General features: G+C 51.5%; 1 protein-coding gene across 3 annotated transcripts in view; it reads right to left on the bottom strand.

Moving 5' to 3' along the window:
- Positions 1–16271, bottom strand: part of FAM53A (family with sequence similarity 53 member A) — a 57673-nt gene that overhangs the window by 10165 nt on the left and 31237 nt on the right. For 2 of the 3 annotated variants that reach the window (XM_064286133.1, XM_064286132.1), the window contains exons 3-4: positions 9752–9806; positions 5796–6541 (exon numbers count right to left, since the gene is read on the bottom strand). In XM_064286133.1, the coding sequence (XP_064142203.1) occupies positions 5796–6541; positions 9752–9806 (801 nt within the window). The remainder of the gene's footprint in view (positions 1–5795; positions 6542–9751; positions 9807–16271) is intronic. The other variant, XM_064286134.1, reaches the window with a different exon arrangement.

The following is a 16271-nucleotide window of genomic DNA, read 5'->3' on the forward strand; positions in this document are numbered from 1 at the left end:
AAGGCAGAAACCTGTCAGAGAAGAACTGAAATATTTTCCACTAAAACAAGTGATAGAAAAGTCAAAGGCAGAGAACTTGGGAGACCCAGAAAAACAAGGCAGTCCTGTGGAGTTCCGGCTCTCACAGGTTTCACTCTAGCTGCAAAAGACCGAGCTTTCAACCTGCGCTATTTGAACATTTTATGTTCACAATGGTCCTTTGCTTGAACAGCTACAAGCTGTCTTGTTTTTGTTTTTATTCTTTAGTTTTATTGGTGAGCAAGCATGATGTCCTTCTCCAGGGACTGATCCTCCTGGCAACATGTCCAAAATATGTAAGATGAAGTCTTACACCCTTGCTTCCAAGGTGTATTCTGGCTGTACTTCATCCAAGACAGACTGTCTGTTCTTTTGGCAGTCCATGTTGTATTCAATATTCTTCTCCAACACCACAGTTGGAGCCACTGAGGCTGGATGAACCCCCAAAACTATTGCCCTGAGATAATCTTTAACTTTAGACCAAAAATATCCCCAGAAAAAACCAAACAGCAGTTCAGCTTAATTAGTAAAGAACGTCTGCCTTGAGCATGTGTTCTTTTAATAACTATATGGGATCAAATTGACAAGAGCAACTCAAATGATCACATAGGAAACACGGGGGGCAGTGAGTTTATGCCAATGGTGGAGGAACGACTCAGAAAAGGAGGGTAAGAGTGGTTGTAAACTGAAAGAATGTAATCAGGGTCACTGAACTGTACGCATGGAAATTGTTGAATTGGTGTATACTCTGCTGTGTATACTCTCAACAACAAAGGCTGCCAATAGCCTCCTAACAGTCCAGACGAAGTTCCGCCACGCGACAGACCTGCTAGCACGCTCTTTCACAAAACTGTCTCATTCAGCAGCATAGGCAAGTGTTGGGACGAGATGCCATAAGTCACCCACCACGGCCAGTGGAGGGGTGAGTGGGCACCCCCTGCCTCGTGGAAGTGATCTCCTACCAGAAGGGCCCCTCAGACAAGGACAGGTAGTGCCCCTGCTAAAACGTCTGATTGCTATGTGTGATCTATGGATTGAATCATGTCCCCAAAAAGTCTCTGCTGTAAATCCTAACCCCTATACTGGTGGTTACAACCCCATTTGGAAATGGATCTTCTCTGTTACGTTAATGAGACAGGATTAGTGTAGGGTGTGCCTTAGATCAATCTCTTTTGAGATATAAAAAAGATTAAACAAGCAAGTGAGGAGCAGAGATGAGGGAAGAGAGATGCCTAGCCACATGAAGATCTCCCAGGAGCAGAAGCTCAAAGAAACAAGGACCTTAATCCAGAGCCAAAAGAGAGAGAAAGCCTTCCCAGAGAGGCACACCCTGAATTCGGGCTTCTAGGCGCCTGAACCAAGAGAAAATAAACTTCTGTTTGTTTAAGCCACCCACTTGTTATATTTCAGTTATAGCAGGACTAGGTAACTAAGACAGCGCGTGGCAAAAAATAATGACAAAGACCAGAGAAAACATGACAAACAGAAATCCAGTCAACCAACCTGCCACCAGTCCCCACCCCCCTGACACTGCCCTACATGGATGGCCAGCTCCGGGCACCTCCTGGGTCACACCAGAGCCAGAGGGACAAGGTGCTTGGAACTATCAAAATATCAGCAAGAATGTCACATCTCAGAGCGGCCACGGAGTCCGGGCGAGAAGTCTGGGTCATCTCTCTAGACGTCAGTTTCCTCCCCGGGCAACGTGGACGCAGGCATCAGCAGGACACGTGGTAAAAACCGGCAAGTCCCAGGGAACACCAGGCCAGGGACCACCTCCAGCACTGAGGGTCTCTGCACAGAGGCTCTGCTGAGCCCGAGGGCAGAGCTGCGTCTCCTTCTTTACAGGACATGAGAGTAACTTCTGATCACGCTCAAGGGGCTGAGGGTTTCCTATAAATGCAAGCACTTTTTCACGACCTCACGCTTTTCTGCGACCTCACGCTTTTCCATGACTTGGTGCTTTTCCGCGACCTGGTACTTTTCCACAACCTCGCACCTGCTACCTACTTTGCAGGAGCCTGTTCCAACATGCATGTTCTCAGGGATATTTTCATTTCAACTTTGAAACAGAGCTGTGCCAATCAAAACAGAAAATGTTAAATGTTTTGTTTTGGGAGCATTATTTGGTTGTGAAAACCCTCACGTATTCGAAAGCCTCATCCACAGTGCAGCTGATCCCACCTCCTTGGGAGCAGGTCTGGTTACCACTTGCAGGATGCCCAGGGTGCCGACCGGGAGCCCCTTCCCAGAATAATCAGCAGCCTCAGTAGACAAATCCCTGTGATGGCAGCAAGAGCAGCCCAGAGCCACATTCCCTGCTGGGGGCCTCCTGGAAGGACTAAACCACCAGATGTAGGATTCTGAGTCTCAGAATGGAGCGCATGTTTTCACAGAAAAGAAAAACCTTCTGAGCTGAAGCTTCTCGCAGGCATTACTCACTCACTGTCAACAGTGAGGGGTCAGCGGTACACGGGGAGGCAGGGCACAGCTGTGTGGTTCCCTCTGCGGCCGCCAGCCTCCAACCTGCCACCAATTAGGAGGGGCCCCACAGCAGAACTGGCCTAGATGTGTGCTTTTCTTTTTTAAGTGTTTTACTTCCGCTGTGGTTCTCCCACTCTCTTATTTTTAAATTTCTGACAAATACACACAGGATTCAAATTCTTCACATGTGACACTGAGAACTCAAGACAGAAGGCCTCCATGCTGGCCCTCTGCTCCCGGCGCTTCTGGGAAGGCAGACCGGCATGCTACGTACTTGTGCACGGGGGGGCCCCTCCTGAGTTCAAGCACACACCACAACTCCCACCCGCCCACCTTGCTTGCAGGCTCATTTCCACAGCACCCGGAAGGCTGGTCTGGGCGCCTTCCTCCAAAGTTGGGGGGAACCAGAGAAGCAACCTCACTGCGAGATGTCCTCGGGCTGAGGATGGAGATCCCAGTGCAGGGAGCTGAGCCACTGGCAGATTCACGGAGCAGGCTGTCAGTCCTGAGCAGAACGTCTACTCATCAACATACCATGGAAGAAGACAACAGAACACGAGCCTTGACGGGAAGGCGTAGTAAGCAGGACATCAGGGTCCTACCATACAGAAAGTTCCAACAGATCAAACATCAGAAAGACAAAGAACCACCAAGGAGCAAGAACAGCCTAAGACACAAGTCGGTGTTTCCCAGAAGGGAAAGGGTGGAAAGCCAAAAACACACGCAACTGTCTACCTTGTCAGCAGTTGGGCAAGGGGAGGACGTCGGGGAGGCAGGCAGGGGAAGTTGTGGGGGAGGCAGGCAATCCATTCAGGACACCTTGGCGACGCCCAGGAAGATGGAGATGTACCCACTGTACTGTCTGCCCAGGAAAGGCTTGTGGACACACGCAGGAGACAGCACTGGGTGTTGTGACTGGGCTGAACCATGGAAGAAGGGCAAGGGCACACGCTCATCCCTGTCCCCTCATCCCCATCCCCCCTCCCCTCGTCCCCACCCCCACCCCCTCACACTCCTGTCCCCCAACCCCCCTCCCCTCATCCCCACCTCCCACCCCCTCGCACCCCTCCCCCAATCCCCCATGCCCTCGTCCCCCGTCCCATTGTCCCCATCCCCCATCCCCGTCTCTTTGTCTCCCATCACCTCCTCCCCCATCCCCATCCCCTCGTCCCCCTCAATTCCTGACCCACATAAACTGTGAGACAACAGACATTTGTTACTTTAAACTGCTAAATATGGGCTAATATAACAATCTTGCATTTTCATTTTAGAGAGTTCACTCTAATAGATTAAATGGAGGATGGCAAGATTAGAGGCAAAGAAACTAACAAAGATGATGTCTCAGTAGTTGAGGTGTTATCAGGAAGCCTGAGGCAGGACAGCTGTGATAGGGATGGAGCAGGGGTTGGTTAGAGAAATGCCCAGGAGACAGCCCCACCAGAACCAGGGAACTGAGTGATTGGGTAAGAGCAGAGTGGGAAGCAAAAGGGCCTCTAGGTGTCTTTGGGGGAAGCGGGTACAGTAATGTGCCAGTGACAGGGAGAAAAGAAAGAAAAAGAAACAAAGAAGAAAGGAAAGGAGACAAGCAGCCTTCAGGTCTCCTGGTTTGCTTCTGTGGGGAAGCAAAGAGGAAGAGGGGTGGTTTTCCAACACAGAGTGTGATTCACCAGGATGGCCACCTTCTCTTCAGAACATTCATAGTCTAAGCCCCAGAGCTCTGAAGAGAAGTATTACAACCAATAAGAAAAGTCAGCCATCTGGATTTGTACCCGCTCACAGCCACTGTGGGGAGTATTCCAGAGAACCTACCAGTCAGGAAGACCTAGCATGTGGGTCTAGAGCAGCACAACCCAAGACAGCTCTCTCCAAGTCTGCACCATCCAATATGGCGGCCACCAGCCACACATGGCCATGGAGCCCTTGAGCCAGTGCAACTGGGGAACTGAGTTTCTAAGTTTATTTGATCTTGACTGATTTAAAATTAAACTGACTCCAGAGTCTCGAGCCACTGATCTCCCAAAAGGGCAGCCCAGGCACTGCCCACATGACGCAAGACACACACAGCAGATGCCCTCTGACACACAGAGTACTTGCTTTTGAATGTGACGAGCATTCAGACCCAACGTCCCATAAAAGCGGGGCATCAGATCACAGATAATGTTGGGGTCGGGGGAGGGGGGGAGTCAGGAAAGTCAGGTAACTTTCCAAGGCCACAGGTCGCCGTGTGGGAAGGCCTGTGCACCAATCCAGGGACCTGCCCCAGAACCGGCGCGGGAAGGAAGTATCAGGCTGACGGGGCCCAGCAGGTGGCCTGCTTTCCTACCACCTCAGCCTCAGCTGCTCAAAGGTCTGTCCTCTCCTTCATTTCACAGGCTTAATAGTATCGGCAAGTCCCAGTCTTACTGCTTCAGCTGCCTCAGCTCCTTTTGCATTCAGAACGGTCAAGCAGATGTGAATGAAACCAAGCAGGCACATGACACATTTGCACCCCCAATGATGCCACTTCCAGCTGAGCTCTTCGAGAAGCCCATTAGTAAGTCTCCAAATACACTGCAGTGAATGTGACCCCTTCCAATAAAACACTAAGGGCCCAGGGCCTTTTTACATAGTCTAGCAACTCTGCCGAGGAGACCGAGCGGTAAGCAGACACAGGGAGGAGGTGATGGTAACGATGCTCCGCACGAGATTAGCATTTCCTTCTAGACCACAACTCGAAAGCATCACTTCAAATCTCTAAGTTCCTAAACAAGAGGCATGTGCAGGCCTTCGACAGACCAGGGCTCCTTCAGTGAGTCCTGAGTGGAGAGCATGCAAGGCAAGAGGGCCTGGTTCCAGCTGTATCTCCCGAGAAAGGAAGCCTGGGCTGCAGGGTGGGCTGCAGCTCCACCCTGGACCAAGCTCCACACCTCACTTCCCAGACTCTCCCCAACAAACAAAGGCTGCGCCCAGGTGGGGCGGCAAGCTGCACTACCGTGGACACCTACAGCTCAGGCCTCCACTCCTCCCGCAGACCCCGGGGCACGGCGAGCAGGCTCTTCCAGGCTTTTCCTGCTTCTTTGGAGGGAGGGGGTGAGGCAGGGCAGGATATTCTGAAGGCACAGGGACAGCCTCCAGGTGCAAAGCCATGAGCTCAGCTTTCTTCTCAGGCACATGTTAGTTCAAGGTGTGATCAAATTAACTCTGCAAAGCAAACATTCACCATCTGCCAACACCACCCTCAGCCCAAGAAATACCAAGTCCAGGAAGCTGAGCCTTCCCTCCACCCCTACTCAAAACTACAACAAGAGCCTCACCCGTGTCATTTTTAAAAAGTCCAAGGCTGGTCGCGTCCACCTGGCATCCTCCTCGCGCCTCCGCTTGCGCCGGCTCTTCCTCTCGTCCAGCACACACGGCTGCGAGCGGCTCCGCAGCAGGCCCTGGCGCCGGCTCAGCTCGGGTGTGGTGGTCGGGGTGCTGCTGGCGGAGGGCAGGCCACTGGCCGCATCTGCAATGTGCTCCTGCGACAGCGAGAGGCGGCGCCTCGAGGACAGCTCCCAGGGCCCTGCAGCGCCATAGTCCACAAAGCTGCTGCTGGCCGAAGCCGGCCTGGGCGCCGCAGGCGGGGGTGAGCTGGCTACAGGCTGGGTGTGGCTCGGTGGTGCAACAGCCCGTGGCAGGCTGGTGCTCCCGGGGCCGCTGCAGCGCTGCAGTGTGGCACTGCCACCACTGTTGCACCGCCTTTTGGAGACAGGAGTCCAGACCTTAGAGCCACCGGGCCTCCAAGGGGACCGGCAGCGCGCCAGCTCGTCGGGTTCTGACAGGGACCGGCAGTGCCGCTTGGTCGGCGGGGCCAGGGGCTGCCCTGAGTGTTCACTGAGGCTCACGTCACTGATGCTGCCAGGCCCCACGGATGGGCTGGGTGACTCTGGTCGCCACTGGAGCCCCATGGTGTGAGCCGAGCCGAAGGGGCCAGGAGGGAAGGGGAAGGCAGGGCCCTGGGCCACCTCGCTGCAGACCGGCCGTCCTCCACTTAGAACTTGCCAGGGGCTCTTGTTGTCTACTGAGGAAACACAGGGGGTGGGGGAGAGACAGTGAGCGGGGGCACAGGGATATATCTCCGCATGCGGGGCCAGCACAGGGACCAGCTTCTGCCCTGGCTGGTGGGGTGGGGAGCCCAGCCACAGCCTAGAACACCCAGGAATGCCTCACCAAGCCTGGACTGGACTTCCAGGTTTGTCTACTCAAGACATCTGCAGGGAGGCGAATGGCACCTCAGGGCCGACGGAGGCTGCGCAGGCCCCAGCATGGCTGGCCACCTGCACTTGCCAATGGCCTCTCCATGGCCCTGTGTCTCCTGCACAGGTTAGCTGTGGAGCTGCCCATTTCCTTCAGGAGGGTGCCTGGTCTTAGCAAGCCTAGTATCTCCCCACCAGTCAGTTCCAGGAAAAGAACCAGATTCCTCTGCGCTTGACTCAGTTTCACCAAAATACTTGTTTACATCATCAAAAGGCTTTTCCTATCCTGGGGTTCAATGGTCATGTGCGAGTGTGTGACTTACTGGTGAGGACCCCACCGAGCTGCTTCCTCAAAACTACTCACACTCCTTCAGTAGTCTCGGAGAGGGGACGCCACTAGTGTTCTTTCCCTCTTGACAGCTGTGAGAAGTCGTAGTGAAGCCCTCCCTCACAAGCAGCCTGAGGCGGACAGAGGCCCAGCACCAAGGCCCGGCTACCTTGTCCGGCAGGGGCTCCAGCGGCCTCAGCTCCTGGGCTTCCCTGCCATCCATTCCCTGCATCACACACAGCGGGTGGGGACCGCATCTGGGGACAGAGCCTCCCCACCCCAGGCCCCATGAACCAGGCGTCTGCTGTGAGCGTCCAGAGCCAGCCCTGCCACCAGAAGCGGCCCTCTCCGTTTGAGTTAGTGCCTGCCTCTCAGCTGGCAGGCAGTGAAATGTGCCATCTGCAGAATATGAACGGACCAAGGGGGGCCTGCACTGGCCTTCTCTGCCTTTGACACCCCAGGTAAAGACTTGAGAACAGAACCAAAGTTCACACTCCCCTGGACCGGTGCTTCTCAAGAGACAGTCAAGTCTTAGCTCCAGCAACTCAAGAGCATGCCCACCAAGGCCTCTGCTCTCCATCTAATACTTATACTCCCCAGCTTTCCCTGAATGACCACTGCCCTGCAGAAGCTCCCCACACAAGGGGCCCCGCTCCCCTTCCCACCAGCCCCTCTGCCTCATGCCGCCCAACCTGGGCGCCCAGACTCCGGGCGTGCGTTATCAGATTCACCCTTGCCCCCTGGGGGCGCTTTCCTAACTGCCTCCATCACCACCCTTCAGAAAAGAAAACACACAGTCAGGTACACAGGCTTCCTCACATGGAGCCAACACCTGGCCGTAAGGCCCAGAGGGTAGTTCAAAACCCAGTCCAGGCAGAAGGCATCCAGCAGCCCCTGGCGGCCTCACCAGCTGCTTCTGCAGTGACTGTCCAGCTGAGAGGCATGAGGGAGAAAGCCCCAGCACAGGCCCTGGGGTGGGGCGGGGCCTGGTGACCCTAGAGCAGCAACGAGGCTGGAAAGGGGTATGAGGGGGTGGAAGGTGCAGTCAGAGAGGAGGCCTAGGGGCCACAAGAGTAGTGGGGCTGACTCTGCAGTGGGAAGCCTTTAGGGAGTTCTGAGCTGGGACAGTGGTGGTCTGGCCTGGCCTGAGGGCAGGACGGACTCCAGGAGGCCAAGACCGAAGCAGGAAGGTGAGCTGGGGAGAAGCGCCAAAGGCTGGGGCAGGTAATGACGTTGGGACCGCGGTGGGGACTTTTATTTCCATTACCCATTAAAGATCTGGTAGAGACTCTTCACTTCAGTTGTCTGGCACGCAGACACATCACCACTCAGACCACCCTGGCCAGATCCAGGCGCCTTCCACAGCCCCGTGATCCTGGCCAACAGAGACGGCCGCCCCCAGGTCTCAACTGGGGTGGGAACTGAGGCTCAGACTCAGGTCTGTCTGACTGTAAACCACCCTGCCTTTTCTCTCCATTCAGCTCCTCCTTTATAAACACCACCAACGAGCACATCTGACTGCAGCCAGCAAAACAGTGCACAGGCGCACTGAGAGCGTGACCACCACTAGGCTTGGCTCCCCGACATGCTCAGCGTGGCCAGCCGCCAAGGACATGGGCTGGGGGCCAAGCACCCCACAGCACGGACACCCCCTCCCACTCTGCCATCACCCCAACAACCCACAGCTGGCTCCAGGGCCAGACATGTTAGAGCTCCAGCCAACACTGTGGATACCGCTTGGCCTGCTGCCCTCTGGTTTGTCTAGGTTGTGCTGCCAACAGGGGGCCGCAGGACCCCATGGAGTGGATGTTTCACTCTGGCACCTCCAGGTGCCTTTCCAGAAAGGACACAGCAATTTCCCAGGCTCCATCCCGGACACTGTCACTGTTTAAAGTGACTCCAGGCAGAAGGGCAAGGGGCTATCTCCCAAGTACCCTAACTGGCCCTTAGCCACAGGCACCACCCACCTGGACTCATGGATCACCCTCCAACCACTGGTCCAGCAAAGGGAAAGGATAGCTACTGAAGAACTCTAGGCACCCGAGGGACAAGACAGAAACACTGTCTGGGCGTGGCTATGAAGGTCAATGTCGTGGATTGAATTGTGTCCCCCCAAAACCTGTGTAAACTTGGTTAGGCCATGATTCTCAGTACTGTGTGGTTGTCCTCCACTTTGTGGCTGTAGTTTTGTTAAAGAAGATTAGGGTGGGATTGTAACATCCTTACTCAGGTCACATCCCTGATCCAATGTAAAGGAGTTTCCCCGGGGTGTGGCCTGCACCACCTTTATCTTACAAGAGATAAATGGAAAGCAAGCAGAGAGTTGGGGACGTCGTATCACCAAGAAAGTAGTGCAGGGAGCAGAGCATTCTTTGGACCCAGGGTCCCTGCATGGAAAAGCTTCTAGTTTGAGGAAGGACTGATGAGAAGGCAGACAGAGACAGAAAGCCCTCCCCTGGCACTGATGCCCTGAATTTGGACTTTTAGCCTACTTTATTATGAGGACATAAATTTTCCTTTGTTAAAGCCATCCACTTGTGGTGTTTCTGTTACAGCAGCACTGGATGACTAAGACCGTCAACCTTAGGTGCGAATCCCACTACACAGCCTCCACCTCCGCCCCCAGGCCAGGGGCCCAGGCCCTGACTCTGCTTCCTGCAGGCCCACACCAGCCCCAGGAAGACCGCCAGAGCTTTTCAACACTTACCGTTGAGGTCAAAGGGGAACAAACTGCCGCTTTTGTTCAGTTTCTCAGCTGAATACTGAAAGTGATGAGAAAGAGATGTTTCAACACCACGGACTTGCACAGGAAAATCGAGAAATAGGGTTACCCCAGTCCATGTTTCCATCACTACAACAAAGCCTGTTTCTCCATCATTTTCTTTTTGCTGATTAAAAAAAAGGCACTGGCCTCTGGAATACAGTATTTTTTCTTAAAGGAGATTTTTAAAGACCTGACAATTCATTTACGAAGTGGAAATAAACACCTGACTCCTGAACGCCAGGCCTCCTACTTCTTGGCTGGTTTGGGCCACGTCTTCACAAACCTCACCACTGGGGCCTGCTCCCCCATGGCAGCTCCAGCCATGGGGCCCAGGCCCCCAGCCCAGGGCTCAGGGGGATGCCCTGGGTCAAGGATGGCCTGGAGCCTGTTCGGGGTGGTAGGTGCCAGGCTGTGCACACCAGGCAAACGCATGGAACTGAACCCTCCCCGGCCACGCACTTCAGTGCCCGTGAATTCCACCTCCACAAAAGAATACACTCGAACGAAAGGTTTGAAAATACCCACTCTCCGCCACTCAAGCCTGCTTCGCGCAGTGGGTCACAGCCACCCAGCATGCTGACTGACAACAGCATGTCCACTCAGGCCCAGCGCCCTGAGCCGCCTGCGTCCCCTGCATCCCCACGCACCCAGGCGGCTTCCCACTCCTCGCCCACACAAGTCCCCCATCTGAACCAATCCCCTCCACCTGTGCTGTCCCATCACGTGACCATGCTGCTTATTTGCCACTCTTTAATAAACACCTGTGGCCCCATCTCCCTGGTCCAGCTGTCACCACTGCCACGAAAGCTGATCTCCCAGTCTCCTGGGGCCACTTTCCAGTTCACACTCTGACTCTCCTCGGGCTCACCAATGACCTCCACATGTATAATCCAGGGCCAGCCCTCAGCTCACTGGACCCCAGCAGCCCAGGCCACACAACCCTCCTTCTCCGTCATGTGTTCCACAAAACATGGTTTGAGGGTCTTTATTGGAATTGCAATGATCCTTCAACAAGTGAATGGTTAAATACGCAGTAAGACATCCTACCAAGGAGCACTACTCGGCAATTCAAAGGCACGAACTACTGAGAGAAGCTGCAACCTGGATGGACCCCCGGAGAACTGTGCTGAGTGAAAAAGCCAGTCCCTAAAGATGACATCCACCACACGTCTGTCAGTTTGTCATACTGTGGTGGCTTGCATGTTGCTTTGATACTGGAAACTATGCCACCGGTATTTCAAATACCAACAGGGTCACCCATGGTGGACCAAAGCCATGGTATTACCAATCGCTTTGCATGCATATGAAAGCTGGACAATGAATAAGGAAGACTCAAGAAGAATTGATGCCTCTGAATTACGGGGCTGGTGAAGAATACTGAATATACCACGGGCTGCCAGAAGAACGAACAAGTCTGTCTTGGAAGAAGTACAGCCAGAGCGCTCTTGGAAGCAATGATAGTGAGACTCTGGACATGTTATCAGAAGGGACCAGTCCCTGAAGAACAGCATCGTGCTTGGTGAGGTAGAGGGTCAGTGAAAAAGAGGAAGGCCCTCAACGAGATGGACTGACATGGTGGCTGCAACACTGGCCTTAAACATAACAATGATTGTAAGGATGGCACAGGATCTGGCAGTGTTTCGTTCTGTCGTACACAGGGTCGCTACGAGTCAGAACCAACTCTAACAACAATCCATGACTTGAGTCAGCTCCAACTCATAGGAACCCTGTGTACAACAGTAGCAACTAGCAGGTGCTACTAAATTAACGGACAAAAAATAGTGAGGATATGGAAAGTAACAAATTACAGCTAGTAGATACTCAACTTTGCATCCAAGATTTACTCAAGAACATGGAAATGTACAAAATTTGATCAAGTAATTAAGCCTCAAAATCAGTTTTGAGATATTTCTAGGAATGGATGTCATACACACAGACTATATTCTCTTTAATGCAATTAAAGAGGAAATCAACATTAAAAAGAAACCTAAGCACTTTTCAGCAACTCTCGCATTTGAGAAAATATCACTGAAAATTACAATCTATTTACAAATCCTCAGTGAAATTTCTATAGGCCAATCTTCTGCTCTATATAAGGTCACTATGAGTCAGAACCAACTCGACAGCACCTAACAACCACCTCGCTTCTGAATACAGATACAAAAATATTAAAATTATGAGCAGTTCAAATCCTGCGGTTGATCATGCTTTCTCTCGTTTCTTGGTGTCTTCTTGGTACTTCCTAGAGGGTGGTGAATACTTCATCTGAAAAAGGCACCCAAAACTAAAATAGGAAAAGGATATACCATGAACACGTAGAGTATCGTCTAGGTACACATCAATTAGTTCAACGTGATGAAATTTAACTCACTATGTTAACAAACTAAAAGAGAAAACTCATAGCAACCTATGCCCTCAAAGCATTTAATGACACTCAGCACTCATTTCCTGAAATAAAATAATAAACTTCCTAAGCACACCAGTGAAATATTATGATGAAATTTCTGACATGAGAAATATATCAGGAATTCCATACGGCGGATAATAACGGCACGTCAGAACTAAGCCTCGGCTATCATCTTGCTCTTCAGCAATGTCTCTGAGGTTCCAACAATAAGGAGACGCAAAAAGGGAAAGGTGGACACAGGTGTGAAAACTGACGAAGCTGTCAGTAGTGCGGATAAAATGATTGAATTTTCTACTAAAACCGAGGGTCCCGAAAGTGGGTAGATACATGATAAACATATACAAATCGATTATTCTTCTTTCATCAGCAATCACTGGTTAAAAAAAAAAAAGACAATTTCATTCCGATTAGCAACAAAAGCAAATAAATAGCCAGAAATGATCAAGGAAAAAAAAAGTCTATAAAAAATTATAGAACTTTACGCAAGGATGTAAAAAACTTGAATAGAGTAACATATATGTTTATGAACAAAGACTTAATATCACAAATGCGTTAAACTTCTAAAACAGAAACTAAATTTTATGCAATTCTAGCCATTAACTCAGAGATTACAAATGTGGCAAGTTGGTTTTTAAAGTTCATTTAGAAAAATAAGTATGCAAAAGCAGCAAAGAAAATTTGGAAAAAAACAACAAAGGTACACTTTCCCTACAAGATGCTCAAGCACGCCACATAAAGCACCTGCGATGGCTGAGATCGTGTGCCAGCTTGGCTGGGCCTTGACTCTCAGCGCTTATACGCGAACACCCCATAAAGCGATCTGCTGTGGCCTGCATCGAAATACAAGCGGGCATTCCGGCTTTTGCCTCTCTAGATCCTGCAGCTGCCTTCTGTTCATCTGACCTCCGGTTCTTGGGACATGAGCTATCAGCTTATCTGCTGACCTTGGGATTTGTCGATCTTCACAGCCTGTGAGCAAGAGCCCTGCTCTCCGACCTGCCGATCTTGGGTTTGTCAACCCCTGCAGCTACGTGAATCTGGAGAACCCTCTATTCTGATCCTCAGACTTGGGACATTCCTGCCTCTACAATCACGTGAGCCTTTTCCTTGATATAAATCTCTCTCTATGTATATTTATACACTTTACTAGTTTTGCTTCTCTAGATAACCCAGCTTACGACATTCGGTACCAGGAGTGAGGTGCTGCTCTAACAGATATGTAAAATGCGGAAGTGGTTTTGAAACTGTGAATGAATAGAGGAGCAGCAGCAGCAGAGGACCACCAAGAGCAGAAGACCAGCAACTCAGAAGACCCACAGCAGCAGAACCTGGAAACCATCACCGGACAGCGCTGAAGCTGACCCATGAAACAAGGGGGCTGAGGGCCTTTGTGCAGGAGGTTTCCTGGCAGAGTTGGGTGCCTCCAGGCACTGATCAGTAGAGCTAAATTTGCTGAGCCACAGAGCAAGGGAGCTGAGTGCCTTCTGGCTGAAGTTTACTGGCGGAGTACAGTGCCTCCAGACACTTATCAGTGTAGCTACAGATATTTGGAACACTTGCCCCAGCAGGGCAGATGCAGGCATGAGGCTGAGGGGCCAAGAGACTAAGGAACTAGGAATCAGAAGCAGAAGAGACAAGGAACACAGGAAGCTGAGCTGCCTCAGTCTCAAAAGGTACGGCCAGGACCTCTGGGGTTTTAAAGGGTGGAGTCGCCACTAAGATGGACTAGGAGAATGGTGTGCCTAAAGCTGAGGGAGCAGAGATGCCACCCCAGTGGGCCTGGATGGCAGAGCTGAAGCCCAGGGCCTAGGGGCCTCCAAAATGAGACCAGTACCTTAGGGTCTGGAGGGCAGGGCCATTGTGTAAATGGTCTCAGATAAGTGAGGGTTACGAGGCCTTGAGGGCTAATGTAATGTGTTCTGCTGACTAGCTTGGTGCCTGTATCCTTCTTTCCCTCCAATTTCTCCCGTTTGTAGTGGAAATGTCTAGCTTCTGCCTGCCTGTTACACCACTGTACCTTTGGAAGCAGGTAACTTGTATTCTAGATTTCACAGATGAAGAGGTATTTTTTGGATTTTGGACATGGAGTTGAATTAAGACTTGCTATCTCACACTATGGTATGATGGAGTTAATGTGTTTTACATGTGGCAAGGACATTTTGGGGACCAAAGGGTAGAATGTCATGGATTGAATTATGTCCCCCAAAAACATGTTGTAACTTGGTTAAGCTATGACTACCAGTATTTTATGGTTGTCCTCCATTTCATGATTGTAATTTCCTACGTGTTGTAAATCCTAATCTCTGCCTGTGGCTAATGAGGCAAGATTAGATATGTTAAAGAGGATTAGGGTGGGATTGTAACACCCTTACTAAGGTCACATTCCTGATCCATGCAAATGGAGCTTCCCTGGGGTGTGGCCTGTACCACCTTTTATCTTCCAAGAGATAAAAGGAAAGGAAAGTGAGCAGAGGGTTGGGGGACCTCATACCACCAAGAAAGCAGCACCAGGAGCAGAGCACATCCTTTGGACTAGAGATTCCTGTACTGAGAAGCTCCCAGACCAAGGGAAGAGTGATGACAAGGACCTTCCTCCAAAGCCGACAGAGAGAGAGAGCCTTCCCCTGGAGCTGGTGCCATGAATTTGGGCTTCTAGCCTACTAGACTGTGAGAAAGTAACCTTGTTTTTGTTGAAGCCATCCACTTGTGGTGTTTCTGTTATAGCAGCACTAGATGACTAAGACAGCATCTATGGTTAAAATGCGACTCCCTGAGAGTGCAAACAATTACTGCACCTGGCTACTAACCAAGTGCAGTTGTTGCCAGATGCCGTCGAGCAGTTCCTGCTCATAGCAACCCCAGGTACAACAGAATGAAACACTGCCTGGTCCTGCACCATCCTCACAATTGTTGTTATGCTTGAGCCCACTGTCCCAGCCACTGTGTCAATCCATCTCATGGAGGGTCTTCCTCTTTTTTTTCTCCCTCTACTTTACCAAGCATGATGTCCTTCTCCAGGGACTGATCCCTCCTGATAACATGTCCAAAGTATGTGAGACAAAGTCTTGCCACCCTTGCTGCTCAGGAGCATTCTTGTTTCAAGACACATTTGTTCGTTCTCTTAACCAGGCACAGTACTTGAACCAAAAATTCACGTCTACCTTAGAGGCAACTAGGAAAAAAGGCCAGGTGATCTATTTCCAAAAAATCAGTCACTGAAAACTCTATGGAACACAGTTCTACTCAGACACACATGGGGTCGCTATGGGTCAGAATCAATACAACGCAACTGGTTTTTGATCTTAGAGTAAAAATAGCTATGAGCTAACTTGAAGAAACTCCCACTGACCCCAGGTGGGACAACATGGGCATCAGAGTAAGAACTGAAATGAACTGAAACATCAACTGTTAAAAGCCACTAGTTCACCACGATACTTTAAAAAAAGAAAGAAAGAAAATGTACCTCATTGGTAAACTCCGGAGAATGCTAGGGAGCTAATTCAGTCTCCCTGAATGAAAGGGGGACCGGCCACCCACCGCATGGGCTGTTAGGGCAAGTGGAGAAATCAAGCCCACAGGGCGCAGGCATGTGCCATGCCCGTGTAGACCCTGCAGGCTCGTGTGTGCACCAGCACATGTGCTGTGCCAAGGCCATCTCCCACACATCCCCGACCACTCTACCAGGCAGGCACTGCGGCCCCTCTTGCTGGTACCCCTGCTCCCCACGACCTGGTCCCCCACCCTCCCCACTCAGTAGGAGCAACAACAATCATCTTTCTGCTGCAGAGAGCACTTTCCATGCTGACCCACAGAAAACCCAAGCTGACAGCTCTGAACGTGGATTGCATGTGCCCGGCTTAGGAGGCCTAGAACCCGCGCCCATGCCTCCCATGTGTCACCTGAACTTGCAGGCTACAGATAAGCCTCGCTCACGTGTGCCTGCAGCACGGTCCAGGGCAAAAGGATAATGGCTCCGAGCCAGCTGGGTCTTGCAGTGAGAGTGCCCAGGCCCAGCCGCAGGGTGCCACGCAGGCAAAGCTCAGCAGCACCGCGATT

Source organism: Loxodonta africana, chromosome 5, assembly GCF_030014295.1.
Source record: "Loxodonta africana isolate mLoxAfr1 chromosome 5, mLoxAfr1.hap2, whole genome shotgun sequence".
In the NCBI taxonomy this organism is placed as follows: Eukaryota; Metazoa; Chordata; class Mammalia; order Proboscidea; family Elephantidae; genus Loxodonta; species Loxodonta africana.